Below are 21,568 nucleotides of genomic sequence, written 5' to 3'. Positions count from 1 at the left end.
AGCATTCACTGAGTCTTACTCACTTACCTATTGTTAAGTCTTTACTAAGCTTTACAGTTGCTTTACATACTTTAATTGAGTAGTTAGCGATAAACTATGCACTTTTCAACAGTTACATTTTGCAGCTTATGGATCTAAAGCGAGAACAGTGCCTTATTTAGGTTAATAAACCCTTTATTATGCACTTATTAACAATCGTTTACAAGTTTCTTATAAGTGCTTATAAATGTCTTATAATCTAACAATAAACATGATTATGATACTATTATTAACACATATAGTCTTATTAACATACATTTAATTTTAATAAGCGTCTTATTAGGACTTATAAGGGTTTCACTATCTATAACTAACGCTTATTATGAGGACCTTAATATAAAGCCATTTTTTAGGCCTAAACAATGTTTTAGGGTGGGGAAGATGTGTGTGTGTGTGTGTGTGTGTGTGCGCGTGCATCCCTGCTTTTGCCTGCGTGTCAAGATGAGGTCTGGCAATAGTTAAGCAGTCCCTTTGTTTGAGTAGACAGGGTGGAGTGTCTCCCACACTCGGCCCCAATCACACACACATGCATATGTGCATGCACGCACAACACTTTCATATCAACAGATTGACCCTTTTGACATCAAGACGTCAAATGGAACACTTTAACATGAAACATCACAACATTTTGACGAAAGTTATTTGCATTTAAACTTGCAAAACTAAGTCCTTTAAGTTTGGTCAGTTTCTTGTAGTGATGGAAAAACTAGTCAAATTAAAAGTTTAATTTGAAGATGGCAGGAAATACAAAGTATTTCTTTGTTTACTATAAATCAAGAAATGCTTTTTTCTTTGTACTGTTCAGACGTAAAACAGGCTGTGATCGACTGTGCTGACCACTCCAGTTATTATGGTCAACTACCACTAACAAAAGCAGTCACTAGATGGCACACTAGACCAAACTGTACGTACAGAAACACACTCATTATAATGTCATTGCACTGACTGCGTGTCAGCAGGTTTTATTTCATCAACTTGACTTTAAAGTGACATTTCAAAAGACACAAGGAAGTACCAGAAAATGTTTTTTTATTAACAGACAGGGAGACATAAGGTGCAGCTTGTAGCTATTTAGTGTCATGGGGTAGTTATAAAAAAGTGCCTGAAGGGAAATACTGTACAATCACGTTTTAAATGGCTTCTCAAGACAGACATGGGGTTCATTTAATATACGCATTTCTTTTTTGTCGTAGTGTTAATCACTTGTAGAAAAATACATGGTTTTGATAAGCTGCCTCTGCATCACAAAGAAGGCATCAGAAGATCAGTAAATATAAAACTAATACAGAGGCATTGTTGTTTTTAAATTAGTGCAAGATGTACGAGCAAAAAAAATACTTGTTAGGATTGTGTATGTGCATAGTCAGTGAGGAGAAGGCAATGGTTAGATTGGTGTGAGCAGAGAGAGAGAGGATCCAGTTGTAACCAAAAGGCCGTTTTTGAACCAGTTATGGAAATGTATCAGAATATGTGCGCCTGGTCTCTTTCCAACCAGAGAATGTGATAAATAATGTTTAAAGCACCACAGTGTTCACATGGGTTCTAACATTCACCTATCCAGTTCAGTATATTATCTAAAACAGACATGGATCCACAGCTGAGTGAGACTTTAGAGTAGCTATGACAGAGATAATTCAGTCTGGTGGGTTTCAGCCATCCACTCTGACCCCATCCTCTTAACGCTGAGGTTTTTAGCGTCCAGGCTTGAGGTCGTGCCCTGTGTCTCCCCCAGCTGTCGAGGAGGTGGAGATGCTGTTGTGTTGGATGGCCTGCAGATGAGACCCAGGAGGACCTACAGGGGTGGGACTTCCTGCCGGGCTCACCCCTGCAGCTGGACACAGAGACAGCTGTCAATCAAAGTCACTGACCCTATGAGGATTGTCTGTTTTGTGTGTGGGGGGTTTTGTGGGAATGAATGAAAAGCCAGTAGATTTTAAGGAAAATATCTCTTTTATTTTAACAAATACAGGTAAAAAGACAACAATAGAAATATAGGAATATAAAACATTGCCAATATTGCATCCGTCTTTGCTCTCTGAAGCCTATTTAACACTTTAAACATGATGGCTGCTTTTAGTTAAGCCACAAGGTGCAGTAATTTCTTTCATTTAAGCTCACGTGCAGCTTCAGTTATTGCTCAAAGTTAACAATAGCCTGTCTGGAGTGCAAAATGTTGTTCCAAGCTAGCTTCATGCCAGGCAAACCAGCCGATGCCAGAATACTGCATTGCACTCCAGAGGTTTTCAAATACCATCAAGGTCCGGTTCATTTAATGAGAAGGAAAATGAGAATGAAAAACTCTTTTAAATGGAGAGATAAGAGTGCAGTGCTTCCCCCTGATTGGCTCTCCATAGGAATAAAAGTGCATGTACCAAAAATTGGAGCCTGTGGGGGTTAAAAGCAGACTTCTTACTCTTAAGTGCTGTTTAGTTTCACTCTGTAAGATACAGTTCAAGGTCCCTGTGTGTGCTGAGGGGCTGTTTGTCATAACAAGACAACATGTAACCATGGCTGACTCCCTTATGTGCACGAACAAGGTGTACGGTATCTGAATTGTACCCTCAGTGGTGGATGGAGATGATTGGTGTCAGGCGTCTGGAAAAAGCTGGCGAGATTTCTATAGAGGGGGTGCAGGGTAGTTGGTTTTACTCACTGGGGAACCCCTGCGCCTCTCTCTGCCGGGCAGTGACGGGACAGTCCTTATGGGTGAGCAGAATCTGCTTCAGTTGACCCACCTCCGACCTCAGCGACGTCACCTCGTTCTGCAGACACACAGAGAAACACTGAGTATCCTCCCTGTGTAGATTGTGTGTGTGTGTGTGTGCTTGTCAGAGTGTGTCTCACCTGTAGCTGCAGGTTCGTGTGCGTCAACTCTTCCGCTTTCTTTTCCAGCGACGACACCCAAACTTTCCTTTTCTGTCGGCAGCGGGTGGCTGCAGCTCGGTTACGTTCCAGAAACTTCTGCCTGCGCTCGTCGGGGTCCTGCTCTGTTGTCCTCCTGCGACGGTTACCGCCTCCTCCTCCACCACCGCCACTGCAGCTAACACCTGCCTGCACTGCATGCTGGGAGTGGGATGACTGGGAGGGCTGCATGTGCTGTGCAACTGGTGACAACTGCAAAAAAAAAAAAAAACATTTTAAAAGTGAAAACGCTCTGAATGCAAAAATATGTTGACAGGTGTGTTACTGAAAGCATCGTACCTGTGGTGGAACAGACAGCGGAGGTGCAGGAGGCGAGCCCTGGTGCAGATTGGGAGGCGGTGATTGGTGAAGCTGGTGCCTGTGGGGGCTTCCCAGATGCTGCGGAGGCGGAGCATGGCATCGCGGTTGATATGAGAGGTGCTGAGCTGGAAGCTGTGCCTGATGATGATGATGGTGATGAGGAGGAGGAGGATGGTGGTGGTGTTGTAGCGGAGGCGCCTGATGACGTTGTGACATCATATCCATCATGTGACCCATGGATGTCACAGGGTTGTTGACGCCGACTATTCCTGGGTGGTGCTGTTGGAAAGGATGGCCCAGCGTCTGTTTGGATCTCTGGGTGGAGATAAAAAGATGTTTGTGCATTAATAAAGATATATGCAAATACTAGAGGGCAGCCTCTTACACCTTAATGTTGCTATGAATATGATTCACCACATATGCAGCCATCAGGAAAATGACCTAAACCTAATTACAACATGCAACCACCTCATATACATATTCTTTATTTCTCATTTTTCTTTTACAAAAGATCCTTGTCAGCATAATTTTTTACAGTTGGTTATAACTTTTATATCAACCACATGATGAACTGCATGTTTCTCCTAAATTTTTATTATGGCCTCCAGGAATGTAACAGTGCATGCTGGGATTTGTAGTGCTAAGCAAGCCCCAAGTGACGTTGACTGCGTCGCAGGTTATTGTAAGGTAAAAGTATCTTAACATTACTGAAAGTCCTTTGTGTGACATAACGTGGATTTGGGGTTACATTTTTTATAAGAAACAGATTTTAAAACTATTCTGTTGAAAATGATTAAGGATGCCACAGATCTTGCTACAGTCTGAAGAAGGGGGTGGTGGGTCCTGAGGCGAGACCAACTGAGAACTACTGTCCTATTGTGCCCATATTTATGTTGTGAGCATGAAAGAGCCTCTGACATGGCTATTGCGTCATCTGACGCAAATACTGTTAATAAAAGATCAATACAGTGATTGTAAGAATCAATACAGTATTAAAATATATAACATTTTGATACATAAGAGTGTGTATATTTTCATATGACACCAATTAAATCATGGCCCACGATAACAATATGATTTTGTGATAAGTGATATACTGCTTTTGACAGATTTTGACACAAACTAGGATAAACAATGTTTGTGTTTTCAGTCTGTAAATTACATTTACAGAACTATAGAACAAATTCAGACTTGGATTTGAAAAGTAACTACTTTTCACCACTGTTTGACATTATCCCGCTGTCTTCTTCTTCTTCTTTTATCCTGCTGTCAACTTCTTCTTTAGCCAAACAATTTGCGTTTACATAACCCTCATTCATGTCACAGCGCCACTGCGAGGAGTCATGACATGATGCGGTGAGTCAAAAGATTGGTGCCAACCTTTTGATAATTGTATTGCATGAGTCAGGATGACGATATACTGTATTGTCATATCGATATTTTGTCCCAGCCCTTGTGCTCTAGGTAAGACTGTCTGGAAATATTTAGCTTATTTCAAGTTATACACCTACTACGCACCTAAAGGGTAAAATGAAAAGCCCTTTTCCATATGTACCTTGCTATGTTACACATATTTCACGTACATTATGTTTTATTTGCTGCCTATTAATGTCACTATGTTCCACACAGCATCATTAAATCCTGTTTGAGCTGATACATGTTAAACTAAACACCACATATGTAGAGCTTGCCATCACACATAAACATTTTCCATCCCTCTCACAGTGGGTGTGTTTGACCCCTTTACACAAGCTATATTAGTAACAGGAGCAGATAAGCTCCTAACCTACAGGCCACTTCAGGTCAAACAGCCGTTCCCACAGCGTCCCACCTCCATGTAACAAAATGTGTTAAATTAAACCGATCGTTGCTCTCAGCTCCGGTCCCACACTTACTGCATCATCGCCATTTCTGCTAATCATCCCCCACTGTGAACTGGACTGTGGATAAGTGGGTTAATGTGTTCCAATAAATGCTGCCGTCTGCAGCTTGATACCTTCACACTTTATCATTCCCGTGTATCATCTGACTAAACAGACTGTAAGAGCTAAATTAAACCTCATCTCACCTTTCTCCTACACTCAGCAGCGGAGAGCAAGAGAGGAGGAGGTCATGTTTAGAGCATGACATCACCCCTCCCTCCCTAGCAATGTTGCTATCTGCTCCCTGTTACACAATATTTCTTTAAGAGAAGAAGCAGACTTTTTTTTCCCCCCTTCAACCATTCAGCAACGAAAAAAGGGAGCACATTTAGCGGGTGCCAAACGATGAGGTCACCGAGTTGTCTGTGCCAGCTTAACCAGCCAGCCAGGCTGCCAGTCAAACACGCACGCACAGCCCCACACACACAGAACAGGACGGGACACGAGTATTTCAGCTCTGTTTACTACATAGAAACACCCTGACACCAGGGCCTGCGATTACATCATGGATCTCCTTGGACTGGATGACACACCACGTTGATATTTCTGTCTGGAGGGATCAGTGAATGAAGACGCACAACTGTACGTGAAACACTGATCCACTTGTCGAACGTTTACTTTTCCACCCGGGCTGAGTGTGGCGTTACTGTACGACGGAGGCATGCTAATACTTCTCCTGTGGTTTTACAGAAGCAGAGTCCTGTTACACACCTAATGCAAGCAAAACACGACTTCTGATGAGACTAAATTACACCAGATTAGAATAAAACAGGCCTTTAGAATAACTGTTTTTGAGTGTGTGTGTTCGAACAGGAGAAGAAGAGACGTTCAGATCTGAACCTGCGACCTGAGCGCCTCTGAAACCCGACACCACTTTTCTTTCCTCGCTCTACATACAAGCTCTGCACATGAAGTCATAACCTGTGTGCGTGTATGTGTGTGTGTGTGTATGTGTGTGTGTGTGTTTGTGTAGATGCAGGGCGATTTCACAGTTTTCCCTTTCAAGCAGCTTTTGATAGCACACATATATTTAACAATTCATACTACATGCACCTCGAAAGAGGAAATGTAAAATTTACAACGAGAGAGATTGAGAGCATGTCTACACAAGGAAAATAAAAACATCCAGGAAGGCCAGAGATGGTGTGTAGTTTTATGACGGACCTGTGTGTGTGTGTGTGTGTGTGTTTGTTTTTTAAGTGTAGAGTTATGCTCTGTTTCCTGTCCATCCTGATTAGAAAGGAAAGAGCCAAAGGCAGAACAGAAGGAAAAGTGGGTTTAGTGGATTTAATTTTAGAGTTACAGTAAATATAGTAAATAAGTGAAAGGAAAAGTTTAAAATTTGGGATACAGTTAGCTTAGCTTAGCTTAGTTTAACTTAGCTTAGCATAAAGACTGAAAACAGCTAGACTGGCTTTGTCAAAGGTGATAAAATCCGCCTATCAGCACATCAAAACCCCACTTATTATCCTGTTGTGTTTTATTTGTGTAATTCATACACAAACTGCAGTATATAAGCAACTATTTGATATTTTACAGGGCACTAAGTGCCAAACAATTTCTTGGACCTGAGCAGTTTCGAAGCCATCAGAGATTCAGAAAGTTCATGTCCCCGGTTAGGGAATCATCTGGCACAGAAACACAAAGTAAAGTGGAAAATTGCTGTTTTTACTTCCTGTTTTTTGTACAGATATAAAAGTAATAATCTCAAAGATTGTCATAAATGTCTATTAAGTCACTTTCTGTCACCGAATGAGGTAACACAATGGTGACTGAGCCTATGGCCCACTGATGAAGGCCTTTGCATTTGTAGTATTGTGGACTGGGTGTCTGGTGCGACTTGTGGAGCTAACGCAACAAACACACATGTGTAAAGCAGCTGCTTCTCCGGTCTCTGCGAGTGTTGCGAGTAAACAGTAATCGACTATGGCTGAACAAACAAAGAAAAGATCCACTTCAAAAATAAGTGAAAATCCAAAGAAAAAGAAACAAATTCGACGCTCAAACGAAGGCAAACAGTCTAAAAAGGAAATCGACTGTCAGCGTGGAAAATTAAGAGTTACAATCGGCGTCGCCAAGACAAGCTGGAATGCAATTACCGTTTATCACCAAAAGTGCCACCAGAGAGAACGAAACTGAGATCTTGGAGATTACCACTTACCAAAATATAAGATGTAAATAAGTGAGCTTTTGAATTGCTACTAGGCAGGATTTCTTAGCTTTGAAGGGGGCCAGGCTAACTGTTCACCCCCGTTTCCGGTCTTTATGCTAAGCTAAGCTAACTATCTACTGGTTGCTTGATGTGAGCCAAATGTAAGATTGGTATAAAGCCTCTCACCTGCCAGAAAGTATTTCATGTGAAACCATTTATTCAATACTGCAACTTGAAAACATTTTGTTGGTGTCAGTTTTACAAAAGCCACTAGTGTTCCAGAGAAGAGAGTCCACACAAACAGGAAGAATACATCATTGCTCGGAGCTGATTGGTCAGTACCTGGGGCGAGGAACAGGAGGGGTTGTGTACAGGACCAGGTATACCCATTAAACACGACATCTGCTTCTCTATCTGAAGACGGGAAGAAATTGACACAAAAATAACCTTTCAACCGTGACAAGAAGAAGCTTCAGCACAAACATAACCTCGAGTTTAAAGAGTTCCCCAGAAGGTCACATCCATTAGGAGTTTGATTAATTCATCCAAAAGAGTGAAGTGAGTTTTTCTGTCAGCCATGAATATTTCTAACTCGAGGATCTTGACCACTTTGGCCACTTTATCTGCATCTATAAATCATAGATCAAAATGCAGGTGTGTCTGAATGCTAATGTTTGTGTGTGAGGAACCGGTCTCCGTTACTTACAGGCATGTGCTGAGCAGATGCCCCTTGCATGGCGGGGTCTGGCAGGGTGCCAGGTAGGGAGGCTGGCAGCGGTTGTCTGTGTCTGTTCCTCATGTGGAGGAGGGAGGACAGCGGCCCGGGAACCGGCCTGTGGTCAGACAGACAGAGAGAGAGACGGGTCATACCAGACAGCTATCCACAGCTAAAGTTTCAATAATCCGGGTTCAGCGAGAGGTGCAGGTTGAAACATTTATAGCCGGGTCTTAATGGCAGATGGAGACGGAGATAAATGGATATGTTTAAAAAGGTCGACGTGGAAATAAATAGTTCAAAACACTGAAAAATAACATTTGAAGTCATGTGTTTTATCAGAAACAATGTTCCAGTTTCTCTGCGTAATCCATCCACGTCACTCTGAGCAGTTTTCGTAGGAACTACTTTGTACCGAAAACATATTTCCTATGAAAACTATTGATCTTTGGATTACCCAGAATATCCCGGATTTGTTTCTGGAAAGATTTGTTTCCATAACAACATTCTGTTTATCTCCATTGTGCTGAGGTGGAGGCGGGGCAGCCAGTTTTTCCCCCCAGATGGGCTCCTTTATGTTGATACAGTGAAAATATGATGGTTTATTTAGGTCCATTAGTTAATAGGTATAAGACGTCATAAGTCCTTATAAACTGCTTATAATGTTTCAGAGAGACTATGTTGAATATAGCATCATAAACAGGGCTTTTTCCAGATCATAACACATCAATAAATACTTAGAATTAACTTGTTAATAGTTTATAGGCTGCTGAATAAAAATGTCAGTAAAAGCCTGGGGAATTTCTTAAATGTTTTGATAATAATATTACAACACTGTTTGAGTTCGACCTACTTATCTTTATAAAGCCTTTTTTGTTTTTATTAAGATTAAAACATACTTTATTATGCATTTATTAACAGTTAACTATCTTACAATTAACAAATCTTAAGCCAGAACAATGCCTTATGCAGATTAATAAATCTCTTCTTATGTTGTGTTTTTTAAATACATTTTAGCATTATTAGGAAGTGAAGGGTGACGACAAAAAGGCCCAGGATGGATTTACACTCAGATCATGCACTTTAATTTTTCCTCTTAACTCTGCTTTTCACAGCTCCTCCAAATGGAATGAGCATTACATGTGGTAAACATTGTAAACATGTAAATAAAAAATAAGTATTAATACAAAACACACTTTGATGCAAGTCTTGTAAACTTACATAACTGGCAGTGACAAAGAGCACACTCTGTAAAACACAGCCTCAAACAGGCCTTTGAAAAAGAAGTACAGTTACAGTCAGTTTATTGGATTGTGACAGCTGATGCTTATAAAAACGACCTTATTATAAAACACTTCCACTTCTATTCTAGCAGTTGAATCTTGTTGAACTCCTTTTAAAGTCATTATTTCTGTTTCATTTGTTCTCGTCTGATTAAAATATAAAAGGTGATCATTTCTCATTATTTTAACTGTTTTTACTTAATTTCCTTAACGTAATAGAATACCTGAAATGTCTTAACGGTTTACATTTTTTCCACATGCATTTCTCCACAGAATCTAACAGGGAGGATCAGAGATTAAGTGTTGATAGTTTTCTACATTCAGATTTATCTGTGAGTGTATTTTAACAAAATGTCATCATGTACTGGATATAAAAAGAGTGTAAGGAGATAAAAGGGAAGAAGAAATGCTGGTTTCAGGTTCTCATTGGGCCTGTTGGTGTTGGTCAGACATGGCAACTCTGGGTGGAGGAAGAAATCTGAGAGGTGGAAACTTTAACAAAAAAGTGGTAAGCAAGATATATGCCGTTTTGTTAATTAGGTTAACTAATTAACAAAACTTTACACAACCAACAAAGTTGTGTTGCTTGTGTGTGAAAAGGAGTAAACAGAGGTTTAAGGTGAAGCAGTAACAATGGAAACTTTACTGAGGGGACAAAAGTGAACAGAAAAGTGACAGACAAAGAAGGAGAGAAGCAAAGGGATCACAGCGGGGGATGTTGGGAGCCGGGGTGCCATGTGCTGACATAACCGCACTGGCTCTCCGCCAGTCGGACAGCGTGGGCCTTCGTGGCCGCGCTGAGGTCATCGGCAATGATGTCATCACTGAATCTGGGGTATGTGGCCCAGTTAACATACAACCAAGTTCAGACAAACCAAAGAAGCATTTCCTAACGTAACCACAACAGTTCTACTGGGCCAGCAGCCAGACAATCCCAGACCAGGTCGCTATGGAAACCGGTGGTAAACATGAGAGGAAACAGTCAGTCACCAGATTCGTGGTTCACTCAGTAACACTTAGCTGGTTTCAGTGACTAAAACACGATGTCTGGAATCAGCTGGCACTCATTTACTCGACCTATATTGACTGTCAGCTCTCTCCAAACTGTCCTGTGTCTCTTTCTGGACAGATGTTTGGAGTTTATTATGTCACTGATTTAGTCTGGTGCCTTGATTCATCTAATCAAACTCAGAGATGTGACAGAGGCTTTGTTTATATACAATATGTGTTGCAAGGAGGAGACAGTTGTAGGTCTGTTGACAAGAAATTCTTTCTCCGACTCCAAAGGGCCGAGAAAAGTGCTACAAACTGCGAAACATCCTGGTGATGTGGGTGTTCAAGGCATTGACAATGTATTTGTTCTGTTCTGGCAGAGGACCTTGTCTGTCTCATGTCTGCCTCTATTGTCTGCTCTACCAAAACGACTTAAGAATGCAGCAGCTCATTTTCATTTATAGGGTGATAATGATGCCTCGTACAGAATAAAAAATAAAAAGAACCTTCTGTAAGAAACGCTTAAAGTAAACTCGTGGCAGAGATGTGCAGATGAAACATTTAGAATAGTTTGTAAAAGTCAAAATGGCAGCTAAATTACAAGATGCAATATGAGCTTAAAAATTCAGCGAAAAAGGATCTTGAAATAAGCATAAAGCTCCTGTGAGGATTTTTTTGCTGGTTATGAAACAGACTGAAATTAATTCTGATGACTTTATATGACCTCCTAAAGCAAATGAGACCATCAGCGACAAGATTGATTATTTCTATATAGTTATTTTTAATTCCTGAAACTGCTGGTGGGGGGAAGGTGTCAGACGAAGAGATTAACTGCACGTTGCCTTTGTTTACATTTGTACAAGTGAGTGATACATATGACTGTTAGAGAAAGCAGGATGAGATTTTTTGTTAAAAACCACCACTTAAGCATGTACAGGACAAAATCAGCAAAGAGATGAGAGGTACGGCTTTGTCCACAGGAGGTGCCAAAATCAACACAAACCGAAAGTTCCTCACAGGAGCTGTAAAGGGACAGTTTGCCGATTTTCAACCTCAGTCCTATCATGCTATTATGGGCAGCTAATGCTATTATGATAGGAAAAACATTTCGCTCTGTGCCTTTGGAGGACGCTATCCGCTTCTCCAATGGGCCCTGGAAAACCTCCGCCAGACTACGTAAAACGCGTCATCTGCCGGAGGCCAGGGAGCTCGCTAAACTACACTTCCTCAATCTTGGACGCCCGCCTCCGATGTCATGTCTCGTTCAAAATCGTCAGGTTTGAAATGTAGACTGCAGACCTGAAGATTTTTTAGATGATCCACCGGTATATTCTCGTCGTAGTTCAGATTCTGTACCGCTCTGAGCTGTTGCCTGCAGCGAAACAGTAGTATTTCACTCCAGCGTCTCTCGCTGGGCCGCTCCTTTCTGAGGGAGGGGCGCAATGCATGCTGGGTGTTGTAGGAATGTAGAATGGGTGAAACCACGAGCTGTTTGTACAACTTTCTCCACAGCAATGGCGCCAATTTCAGATATTATTGCTTCTATCGATTACAGAGAACACCAGCTTTGACTGACAGTGGCTTTTGACAGGGGCCAATTGCTCATAAATAAGTTTGATAAAAATTTAATAAAGGAAAAATAAATTCACTTCTTTCTTCCTTTGTTTTATCTTGTAGATTATGAAAAATAAATATAATTCATACATGATTGTTATTTGTTTTAAATCTAACAAAAATTTGGAGATATGTTTTAGTAAAATAAAAAAAATATTGACAAATGTTGTAAATGTGAGCTACCCTATCATTGGTGATCATCAAGAGCTACTTCTACAGTCAACGACAGTGTTGCCATTTTCATTGCAAGAAACCATATTAATTTTTAATCTGTGGCTAATTAAAATTACACCCGAGATAAAAATGAAGCAATGCCATTTTTCTTTCTTTCAATTAGGCATTAACTCAAAAATATCTGAAATCAGATATTCAGATGGCATAAATCATTAAATGTCAGGAGGAGAAAGAACAGCTGCTGGGAGCTGCTCAGATGAAAGACAGGAACTTCTCTAATCTGTGTGTTGGACTGGATGATAACCAGGGAGCCGGGGAAGCTGCACAGGCACAGAGAGACTCCAGTCTGCTTCCTAACAGACATAACAGAGGCAACGTTACGGTGGCAGGGTGGGTAGTGTCAGTGGGTTTGAGTGGGTGTTGTGCAGCGGCTCTGCATCTCTTCTGCTCTGACTTTGTTCTCTCAGTAAATTAACTTAGATTTTTTTCTCTCCTTTCTCTCACTTCATTAGCGCAGTGATAAATTATGCAGGGGGAAATGCCAGTCTGTGCCAGACAGAATGAGTTACAGTACGTCCAAAACAGGATGGGCGAGACGGGGTGAAGGAGAGGAAGACAGAGTGAGAAGAGGCAGCATTAAAAGGAGATATATATGTGTGTATGAGCTGTGTGTATGTGTGTGGTAATTATCATACTTACCCTGAGTGTGTGAGGGTGGAAGGAGCCTGGGTGATGACGGATCCAGACTGGGAGCAGGACAGAGCTTGCTGGGCAGCCAGGCTGCAGCTGGGGCCCAACATGGAGCCATGAGACTGTGGATGCTGCAGGGGATGGGTCTGGGGGTGGTGCAGCGCTGGGTGCTGGAGCTGAAGCTGGGGTTTGAGCTGCTGCTGGTTCATACAGGACGACGGCCCATTATGAGAAAGTGTCTGTGGGGAGAAGTGGGAGTGAGAATCAGCTTGGGCTTTCAACTTGCTGAGTCGTATGTTTTGTGACCAAAGAGGATTTTAATGTGTGTGTTTGTGCATGCATTTCTTAGGTGTGTGTGTGCTTGAGTGTTTGATGTCTAGCTGTTTAATTTACAGAGGAGAATGTGATCGCCTGGTGTGTCTTTCCTTGCAGCAGGTCAGATATCTGCAATCGTCTAATTGGTTCCGACTGCTTTTATCTCCCTCACATTCAAGTGTCACTCAAAGCACTAACGCGACAGACCTCACAAGCAAACAACAACACAAGTGAGCATTGTGATTCCTGCTTTCTGTTCTTATTAGTTTAACCTGCTAAATGTTGCTTTGGTTTGATACCTGTTTGCTCTTTTCTTCTTCTTCTGCCTGAAGAAACTCTTCCTCGATCTCCTTGAACAGACCAACCTCTTCACAGTTCTGCAAAAATCTTGTAGGCGTTGGAGTCTGATCTGGAAGCATAACGTACAAATACACACACAACAAAAGAGATGAGTTAGAAAGTAAATAGTAGACTTGCTCTTTAGCCGCACTAGCTTCTTCCTTTTTAGCCTATTTGTTGCTGAAATCAGCTGCCGTCCAAGCTGTCCTGCAGAGTCTCCTCTCAGCCGTGCTCTCTGTCTCTCTCTGTGATAACATCAGTCTGTCTCTCTGAGCCGTCTAAACACGCAGGGGTCAAAGGTCAGCCCAGCTCTTTGTTTTGACATGAGATTTCCTGCAGGAGGCGTGACAGGCTGCAGGACAGCAACACAGAGAGAGAGAGAGGAGGCGCGGAGGGAGAGTCTGCAGAGGTTAGATGTCAGGCTGATGTTTGTGTGCAGAGAGACCGCTGTTACTATGGTTACAGACCGCGCCACGTGACAGCGTTCTGGCCATGTGTCTGTATCATGGTGGTGCAACAGAAAACAATTGATGGCTAGTGACACTACTTGTCATGCACCTAGCCTGCATCCTTCATTAGCATTACCGCTACAAAGCTAAGTAACATTCACAACCTTATAGCTGTGACAACTGGATTAGGATATATAGAAAAACAGCAAAATACTGCCTACTTAATTTTCCCTTTAAAAAACTGGCTTTATAATATTTAGTTTGCCTTTGAAGTAGCTGTAGTTCTGTTTTATTTAACAGCCCAGAGGAGTAAAGAACCACAGCATTCACAATTCCTGGCTGCGTGCAGTGCACTTGAGGGTTTGAATAAGATTTTTTAAGAACATTTTTCCCTAATTCCGATTTTTTACAAGTACAAAAAGGATCTGAAGTGGCATTTAGAATATCATGCGACACAAAATCCCATGAAAATTAGATTCTCTTTGGGTCTGCAGCTCTTTGGACAGTAAGAACCCTTTTAAATTCACTTGTGGAAAAAAAATCAGGACATGAAAGCAGTTGAAATTCGTTGAAAAAGTCAGGAGGTTTTCCAGTTCTTATATCACTGCGTCATAGAGTGGAAAAGATAAGTTAATTGATAAATTGCCTGGTTTATCCTCAAAATCCCAAGCGCCCAGTCAGTGGCGCGTTACATCACCCAGCAGTGGTTGGTCTGCCAGAGAGGGTAGGCGGAGCTAAGCGGCTGCTTTTCCGGTCTCTGCAAGTGTTGCAAGTAAACAGTAATCTACTATGGCTGAACAAAGAAAGAAAAGATCGACGACTACAGATACAACTTCAAAAATAAGTGAAAATTCAAAGAAAAAGAAACAAATTCGACGCTCAGATGAAGGCAAACAGTCTGAAAAGGAAAGCGACCGTCAGCGAGGAAAATCAAGAGTTACAACCGGAGCCAACTGTGGACGTCACACATGAGACACTGTCTGGATATCTGAGAAGTGTGCTCCCGCAATTACCGTTTATCGCCATAGGTGCCGCCAAAGGGAACAAAACAGAAATCTTGGAGATTACAACTTTAATCAAGAAAAGAAGCCGTTAATCCGACATCAGACCTGAGAAAGTGGTATATTAACAGCATGTAAGCCACTGTTGCATGGAAATCTAGCTGATCTTGGTAAATGCTAATTCTATGATACTGTTATTGTCCAACCCTGAAGCACACAGTAACAAACTTTATTTTTGTCTCTCGTCCCCTTACTCTGCCCTATATTCAATTCTCAATCTCAGTTCATTATATGTTAATTTCAAGCTTCGTATTTCACTCTGTGATACCTGTGGAGTAGCTTAGCATAATTCACAGTAAAAAAAAAAACTGTGCAGGCCCTCATAAGAGCTCTACCTGAAACGACTCAGTCGGCTCTGTCCCTTTAAGAAACCCCGCCCCTACAAGCCCACTTTCTTCTGATTGGCCAACCCTCCGAAGCCTGCTGAGGCTGCACTTTGTGACGTCGCAAAGTGCACCCTGTAGAAAAAACTGTGTGAAACCTGGCGTTCACAGCAGCCTGCAGACTGAGCTGAGAAGCCTGGGGATTACTCCAACATACTTTGACCTGCAGATTTGAAACTTCACCCACATTTAGTCTGGACTTCCAACATTGTAAAATAATACATATGCTTTAAAATGTGAAACAGCATAATACCCCCTCTTTAAGGTTGTTTGTGGTGACCTCTGCACCTCCCCCCTGTGTTTTTAAATCAAAATGCGCCCTCACTGATGCTCTTATCAGCATGCTTGGTCTAATCTGATAAGGTATACTGTACATGTTGCAACGCGAGCCGCTCTGTTTCACAGCGCAGACTATCCGAGAGAAGGAAGCCTGTATCCTGCTTATCTGATTTCATACTGTATAACGTGAAGTCATCATTTTTTCATCAAGCGCTGATCCTGAAAAGAGGTCAGCAGCGTGCACACAGCTGGAGAGTGACATATAGCAGGTTTAACATGTGAAAAAGGATTAGTCCATACTAGCCAACTTTATAAATACAGCGCTCTCACCTGTAAAAGCTGTATCCGTCTTGATGGAGGTGAACTTGAGGGTCATCTCATGCTTGTGTCGGTGGATGACCAGGTGCTCCTCTAACTGGAAGCGCTGCAGCACAGCGACAGAGTGAGAGAGACATGAGGAGATGTGTGCAGCTGTACGACATGGCACATGGGATGAAATTACAGTTAACTCAACTGACCTCTCTTACAGCTGCCAATCTGTCACAATTTAAACTAAAATGTTGGAATATTTACCGTCTGAAAAATATATTTAAGTAAAAAAACAAATCTCATTGGGCCCAGTTTCTTTTTTGCAGCGTACAAAGATCATATAACAACATATCGTTCTGTTATACTTTCAACAAAAAACAGTTGTATTGACTTTTCTACACTTTTACTGTATGAATTTCATGCTAATAATAGTAATCTAGCCATTTACATGCAAAACACACATTCTGTATCCAACTGACCTGAGAGCAGCCGGGGGCGCTGCACACATAAGGCCTGTCCTGTTTGTCATTCATGTCATACACAAGCCTGCAAAACAGAAGAAGCGAGAACAACATATTAACAACATATTACACTGCATCCTCATTATGATGGGAACTGTGTCCCTCTGAGGCCTCAGTTACTGTACGATGATTTCACTCAGCGGAAGGCCTCTAGTTCTCTCTTCTGTATTTTTATTTACGCAGAGACAATGCCCTCAGATAAATGACACGTGAAGCCTGTGTGATACATTTATCCTCCTATTATTAAGTCTTTATTGTTGAGGTGATGTGTAATGAGGACGATGCCAAAGATGATGTATGTTTTAGCCTGAGAGACGGCATTATCTGGAGGAAAATGATCCCTTTGGTGCCAGCGGGGAGAGTCGTTTTTATTAGTGCACGTATTACAGTATAACACAACCGACTACTCATTGCACGTTACTAATAACATGCAAAAACCTGAAGGGGATCAAGGCCTTACAGCATCTTAATCTTTACTTTTCCTGTGTAGTAATTGTTTCCACCTATAATTAGGCTTGTATCAGGGCATCAGTTATTAATACCAGTGTGTGGAAAGGATACGTAACAAACAAATAAAGTCATCCGAGGGCAAGAATATCAACACAAACACAGAATACAGCACGATGATGACCCCAAATTCAGAGTTACCCTCGGCCTGACCCTCTTAGCGCTTCAGTGAGGATATTAAGTGAGTGATGGGGGGTTATTATGACTTCTTTCAAGTGCGTCTGCTTCTGGCTCTTTATTTTCCACTGAGACAAAAGGAAGAATCCTTGGACTCCCTGACCTCAGGCATTCCTCTCAGCTGACTGTCACCAAACACGATTCACACACTTGTAGAGCAGACCCAAAGGTCAATAAGGTGACCCTTCCTCGACTTCTACATCCTCCTTTAGTACTGATAATTCAGTATGAGAGGAAGAAGTGATAGAGAAGGGGTTAAAGGTGGAGATGGGGAGCGCGTTGAGTACATTCACAGGTACACAACACACGCTCTGAAAGTTTGCGTGAGCGGAAAGCGCTGAGAGGGCGGCAAAGTGGGTCCTGATGTTATGGGAAAGAGTGAGAGCCTAAGAGAGGAGCGAGGAGAGAGAGGGCAAAAGTACATGCTTCCATAAGAAATGGAAAGTATGTGTGTATGTGATGGGAGGAAAAGGGGGGGTGAGAGTGACATTGCAGGGTGATGGAGAGGGGAATGGAAAGGGCAAGTGGCAGAGAAAGAGAGAGCGACAGAGGGAAGGAGGGAAGGAGGAGGACACAATGAGTGGAAGAGAGAAGGAATGAGGATGGGAGGCGGCACAGGGAGGGCGGCACTGTAGGCCTACTCCTCCTGACAGGTTTGAACCTGCCTCTGCCCCCATTTTCCAACCCCCGCCAAGTAGAGGTGACTTCATAGGTGTGTGTCAGTGTGTGTGTTTGTGTGTTACAAAACAGTGAACGCAAACAAGCGTCCCCAACAACACGATCGTTGATATACTGATTAATAATCAGTGTAAAAAGACTACAATTTTAGGCTATGTTATGTTCCCTGCAGCAATAATATTATATAATGTGATATTTCATATTGTTTTTAATATATATAGATATCGAGATTATTTGAAGACCATCATCATAATCTTCTGCAGCTTTTGGCTCTCAGTCTGTCCCCATTTTTAGCAGCACTTGTACAAGAGGAGCAGACTCAGCACATTTTTAGCAAAACCTTCTGTCAGAGTGGTTACATCAATGCAGAATGACGTCATTCTTAATACATAAATCCGACAAGGGACCGGACAACATGTTGCCAATTCAAGACGGATTAATGTCGTACTTGTGTTCGAAAAAATGATACATTTCAGGCAGCTACATTTTTAGCCTCCAAACCCCCCGCTTCCTCCTCTGTTATAAATGTAGGTTACACTTATGACAAGCAATGCACACTCACAACTTTAAAAAACACCTGTGTTTGTAAATCATACCCATATCCGGCTTTCAAACTGAGCAGGCGTTAGCTACTTACTACTTTTCAAAGTTGCCATGTTTCATAAATGAATGGCATCAACTTGGAGCTCACTCAGCCCACATAAAGCAGCGGTTCTAACCAGCAAACTCTTCCGGCAAGCAAGCAGTCAGTGCCTGTATGTGTCTCAAGAACATGCCGGTGTGTGTCCCTCCTCGCCGCTCCGCAAAGCAACCTGTTCAACTCATAAACAAGCCCGGCACAGCTGTATGAAGAGTGCTGTCACACCCCCCAAATAGACGCTCGCGCTCAAGCCGTCCAGCCCGGTGATGAGACTTTAACCGGGACAGCGAGTCAAAAACTTCACGCGTTAACTTTCCAGCAGCGTTAAAAAAAATTAAAATAACGTTTAAACACACATTCAGCAGACTGCGGTTAGAGTTAGGAGTAAGCTTGCTGTTGGGTTTAAAGTTTTGTGAATGAAAGTAAATTGCGGAGGCTTACCTACAAGTAGAGAGGGACGAGCGGCGCTCCAGAGAGGAACCACGTTGGACTGGAGCGGGATTACAATACGTTCTATTTACAGAAGCATTACATCATTCTCCCGATGACGTCACGTGGGATTCCTGAACTTCTAAATCATTGCGGTCCCGTACGGAGAGAGGGATTCAGGGGGGCGGGGTTACGACACCGGCCGGTAGGGGGACGGGCCGGACGGCACAGCAGCAACATGGTGGTGGAGCTGAGCTGGACCGACGGACAGACACGCCAAGTCAGACACACCGGCAGCAACGTGACGGAACGAGGGGCAGACCGGGTGGGCGGTGAAACCCAGTCCCCCCCCCGTCCCCACTTTCCTTCTGTGTCTGTCTGAAACGGGACGTCCCAGCGTCTGCATCGAGTTTATGCGTCAAAATGAGCAATAGCCCCCAAGGTTTTTGTTTTCGATTCAAAACTTTTCTGAGGGGATATGATGAGTTTGATTCATTTTCAAAATAAAAAACGTATTCGGAAGCGTGACGAGGCTTGTAGTGAGGAAGAATTAGGCCGTGCCTCGTCCCTAACTGATCACGACAAATGAAACTCGCAGTGACAACCACAAACGACAGGTTTGACAATAGTAAGCTTATTTCAGTTTTAATTATAACAACGAATAATAACCACGATGATGACAATAATAATAAAACATTATATAGGTTAATTGTTTATAATACACACTGTGCTTTTACAAACTCTTACCGATCATTGTCAAACATAAATGCTGCATACTGAACGTTAATCTATTATTAGCTATTATAGCTATTATTACCAATCTATAATAATCAGGTCATGTATTAGTCAAGTCAAGTCAAACTTTATTTATAGAGCACATTTCTTGCACAGGGTAACACAATGTGCTTCACATGAAGTGAGTAATCAAAACATTATCACAAAAATGAAAATCCAAAGTCATACAAAATTCAGAGCAGGAAGAACAAAATTAAATAAATAAAAGGTTCAGTGTTTGGGCCCCTCTTAGGTCCTCAGGCAGGGTTTTTCATCGTCATGGGGCATAAATACTAAAAGCAGCCTCCCCTGCTTTGGAGTTTGTACATTGGATGGTCAAAAGACCACTGCCTGCGGACCTATAGTTCTAGCTGGTTGTAGCTGATTAGCATGTCTGAGGAGCAAAGCCATTTTTAAAATCAATTCTGGTTTTGACGGGGAGCCAGTGGAGGGATCTAAGAACAGGTGTGATGATGACATTACTCAGTCGATATTTATTAATATTTCTGATTTGTATTTATTCATAATTTAAGTATGTGTAAGTAACTTCAAAGTGCAGATTACACTTAGCTAATAAAGTTGATTCTGACTCTGGATCTCTTTTTTCTCCAGAGGACTGAAAATATAAATAATAGACAACTAAGCATCCAGCATACAAGAAATTACATATGTTAAGTCAGACAACTAAAAATCAACTGATAAAACAGAATTAATATGTATTATAAATACATCTTTAAGTACATTCTATATTACAACTATAATATAAAACACTACAGATGGGCTAAACAGTTATAAAATCTTCTAAGCCAATGAAAGAGTCGATCTTGAAAGCTGTTTGCAGTTCATTCTGTTTAAAAGTTGCATTTACCTGAATGTAGTTCCATTATAATAAAAGATCAAGGTATTACTGGATCATATACTGTGCAGCTCACTGTAGTAGAATAGTTGTAACTATAGCAGTGCTATTGATAACACATCGACATAGACTGTGTTTATTGTTATCATGAACACTTCCACAATTGCTTCACACTGGTAGCCATTGTGTGTTTACAATGATGTCATAAGTCATGACAAGGGCAAAGAGTTGCGCTTCATCCTGAAACAATGGATCTATATACGGGGCAGACACTTTATATATGAACAGCTTCAATATTTAAGAAGTTCATCTTCACTGAGATTTGCATTAGAAGACAACCTAGGATACCAGGCTGAACGGTTTGGCCTTTTTGATAGAGATCAGACAGATATGAGGTTTGATTTATTCACATTTTCTTTTTTATTATTGTTTCCAAAAATAAATAAATGCCCCCTCTTTAGTAACTTTATATGATTATTTATGTGGTACCATGAAATCCCCTGACCATACAAGCTAACAGGAGGGACTTTAATCATTCACATCTCCCCCGAGCTCAGCCATGGAGTAACATCTCTGCCATGTTTGGTCAAGCTTTCCGTCGTCCAGCCTGACCGGGGCTGAGCAGAGGGATATGGTTTTGTTGTGGTTAACGCTGCAAAATGAGACCAAACCCTACTGACTCATCATCCACCAATCGCTTAAAGTATGCTAATTCAGACAGCCATGGCAACAGGAAGAAACAGGAAGTTGTGATGATGTCACTCTGTGTTTTGAGCTCTTCCCTCAGTGTGGATGTGAACCAGGGAGTTTTGTTTTCAGAGAAGATAAGGGATGTTTTACGGCACGTGTGCACGCCTGTGAGGAGTGCACAGTCACACTGAGAAGTGTATGACGACAGCCAGGAAGTCTCAGGCTGGAGCCTCGGAGCAGACAATGCCACTGAGATTACAACTACCTCCATAACTCAGTGGCTATAGCAGCCATTAGCATGTGGCGTCTTCACCTCAGCGTGGCTTTTAACTGCCAGACTGGGAGCTTTAGAGAGCG

The 21,568-nt window shown here is 41.9% G+C and overlaps 1 protein-coding gene across 1 annotated transcript; it reads right to left on the bottom strand.

Moving 5' to 3' along the window:
- Positions 1-1,087: 1,087 nt before the first annotated feature.
- LOC138608919 (cyclic AMP-responsive element-binding protein 5-like) lies at positions 1,088-18,941 on the bottom strand. The gene is made up of 11 exons (XM_069681504.1): positions 18,904-18,941; positions 16,419-16,485; positions 15,961-16,054; positions 13,419-13,528; positions 12,814-13,043; positions 8,042-8,168; positions 7,678-7,749; positions 3,241-3,576; positions 2,884-3,153; positions 2,693-2,801; positions 1,088-1,870 (listed from the first exon to the last, which is right to left on the bottom strand). Exons 2-11 carry the CDS (start codon positions 16,470-16,472, stop codon positions 1,731-1,733), a joined length of 1,542 nt encoding a protein of 513 aa, XP_069537605.1. The 5' UTR covers positions 16,473-16,485; positions 18,904-18,941; the 3' UTR covers positions 1,088-1,730.
- Positions 18,942-21,568: the final 2,627 nt, after the last annotated feature.

The sequence above is a fragment of the Semicossyphus pulcher genome, unplaced genomic scaffold, assembly GCF_022749685.1.
Source record: "Semicossyphus pulcher isolate SPU_LCO1_2020_fin unplaced genomic scaffold, fSemPul1.0.p SCAF_5, whole genome shotgun sequence".
Lineage (NCBI taxonomy): Eukaryota > Metazoa > Chordata > Actinopteri > Labriformes > Labridae > Semicossyphus > Semicossyphus pulcher.
The sequence above is the reverse complement of the archived record's forward strand: the minus strand, read 5'-3'. Positions and strand labels throughout refer to the sequence as shown.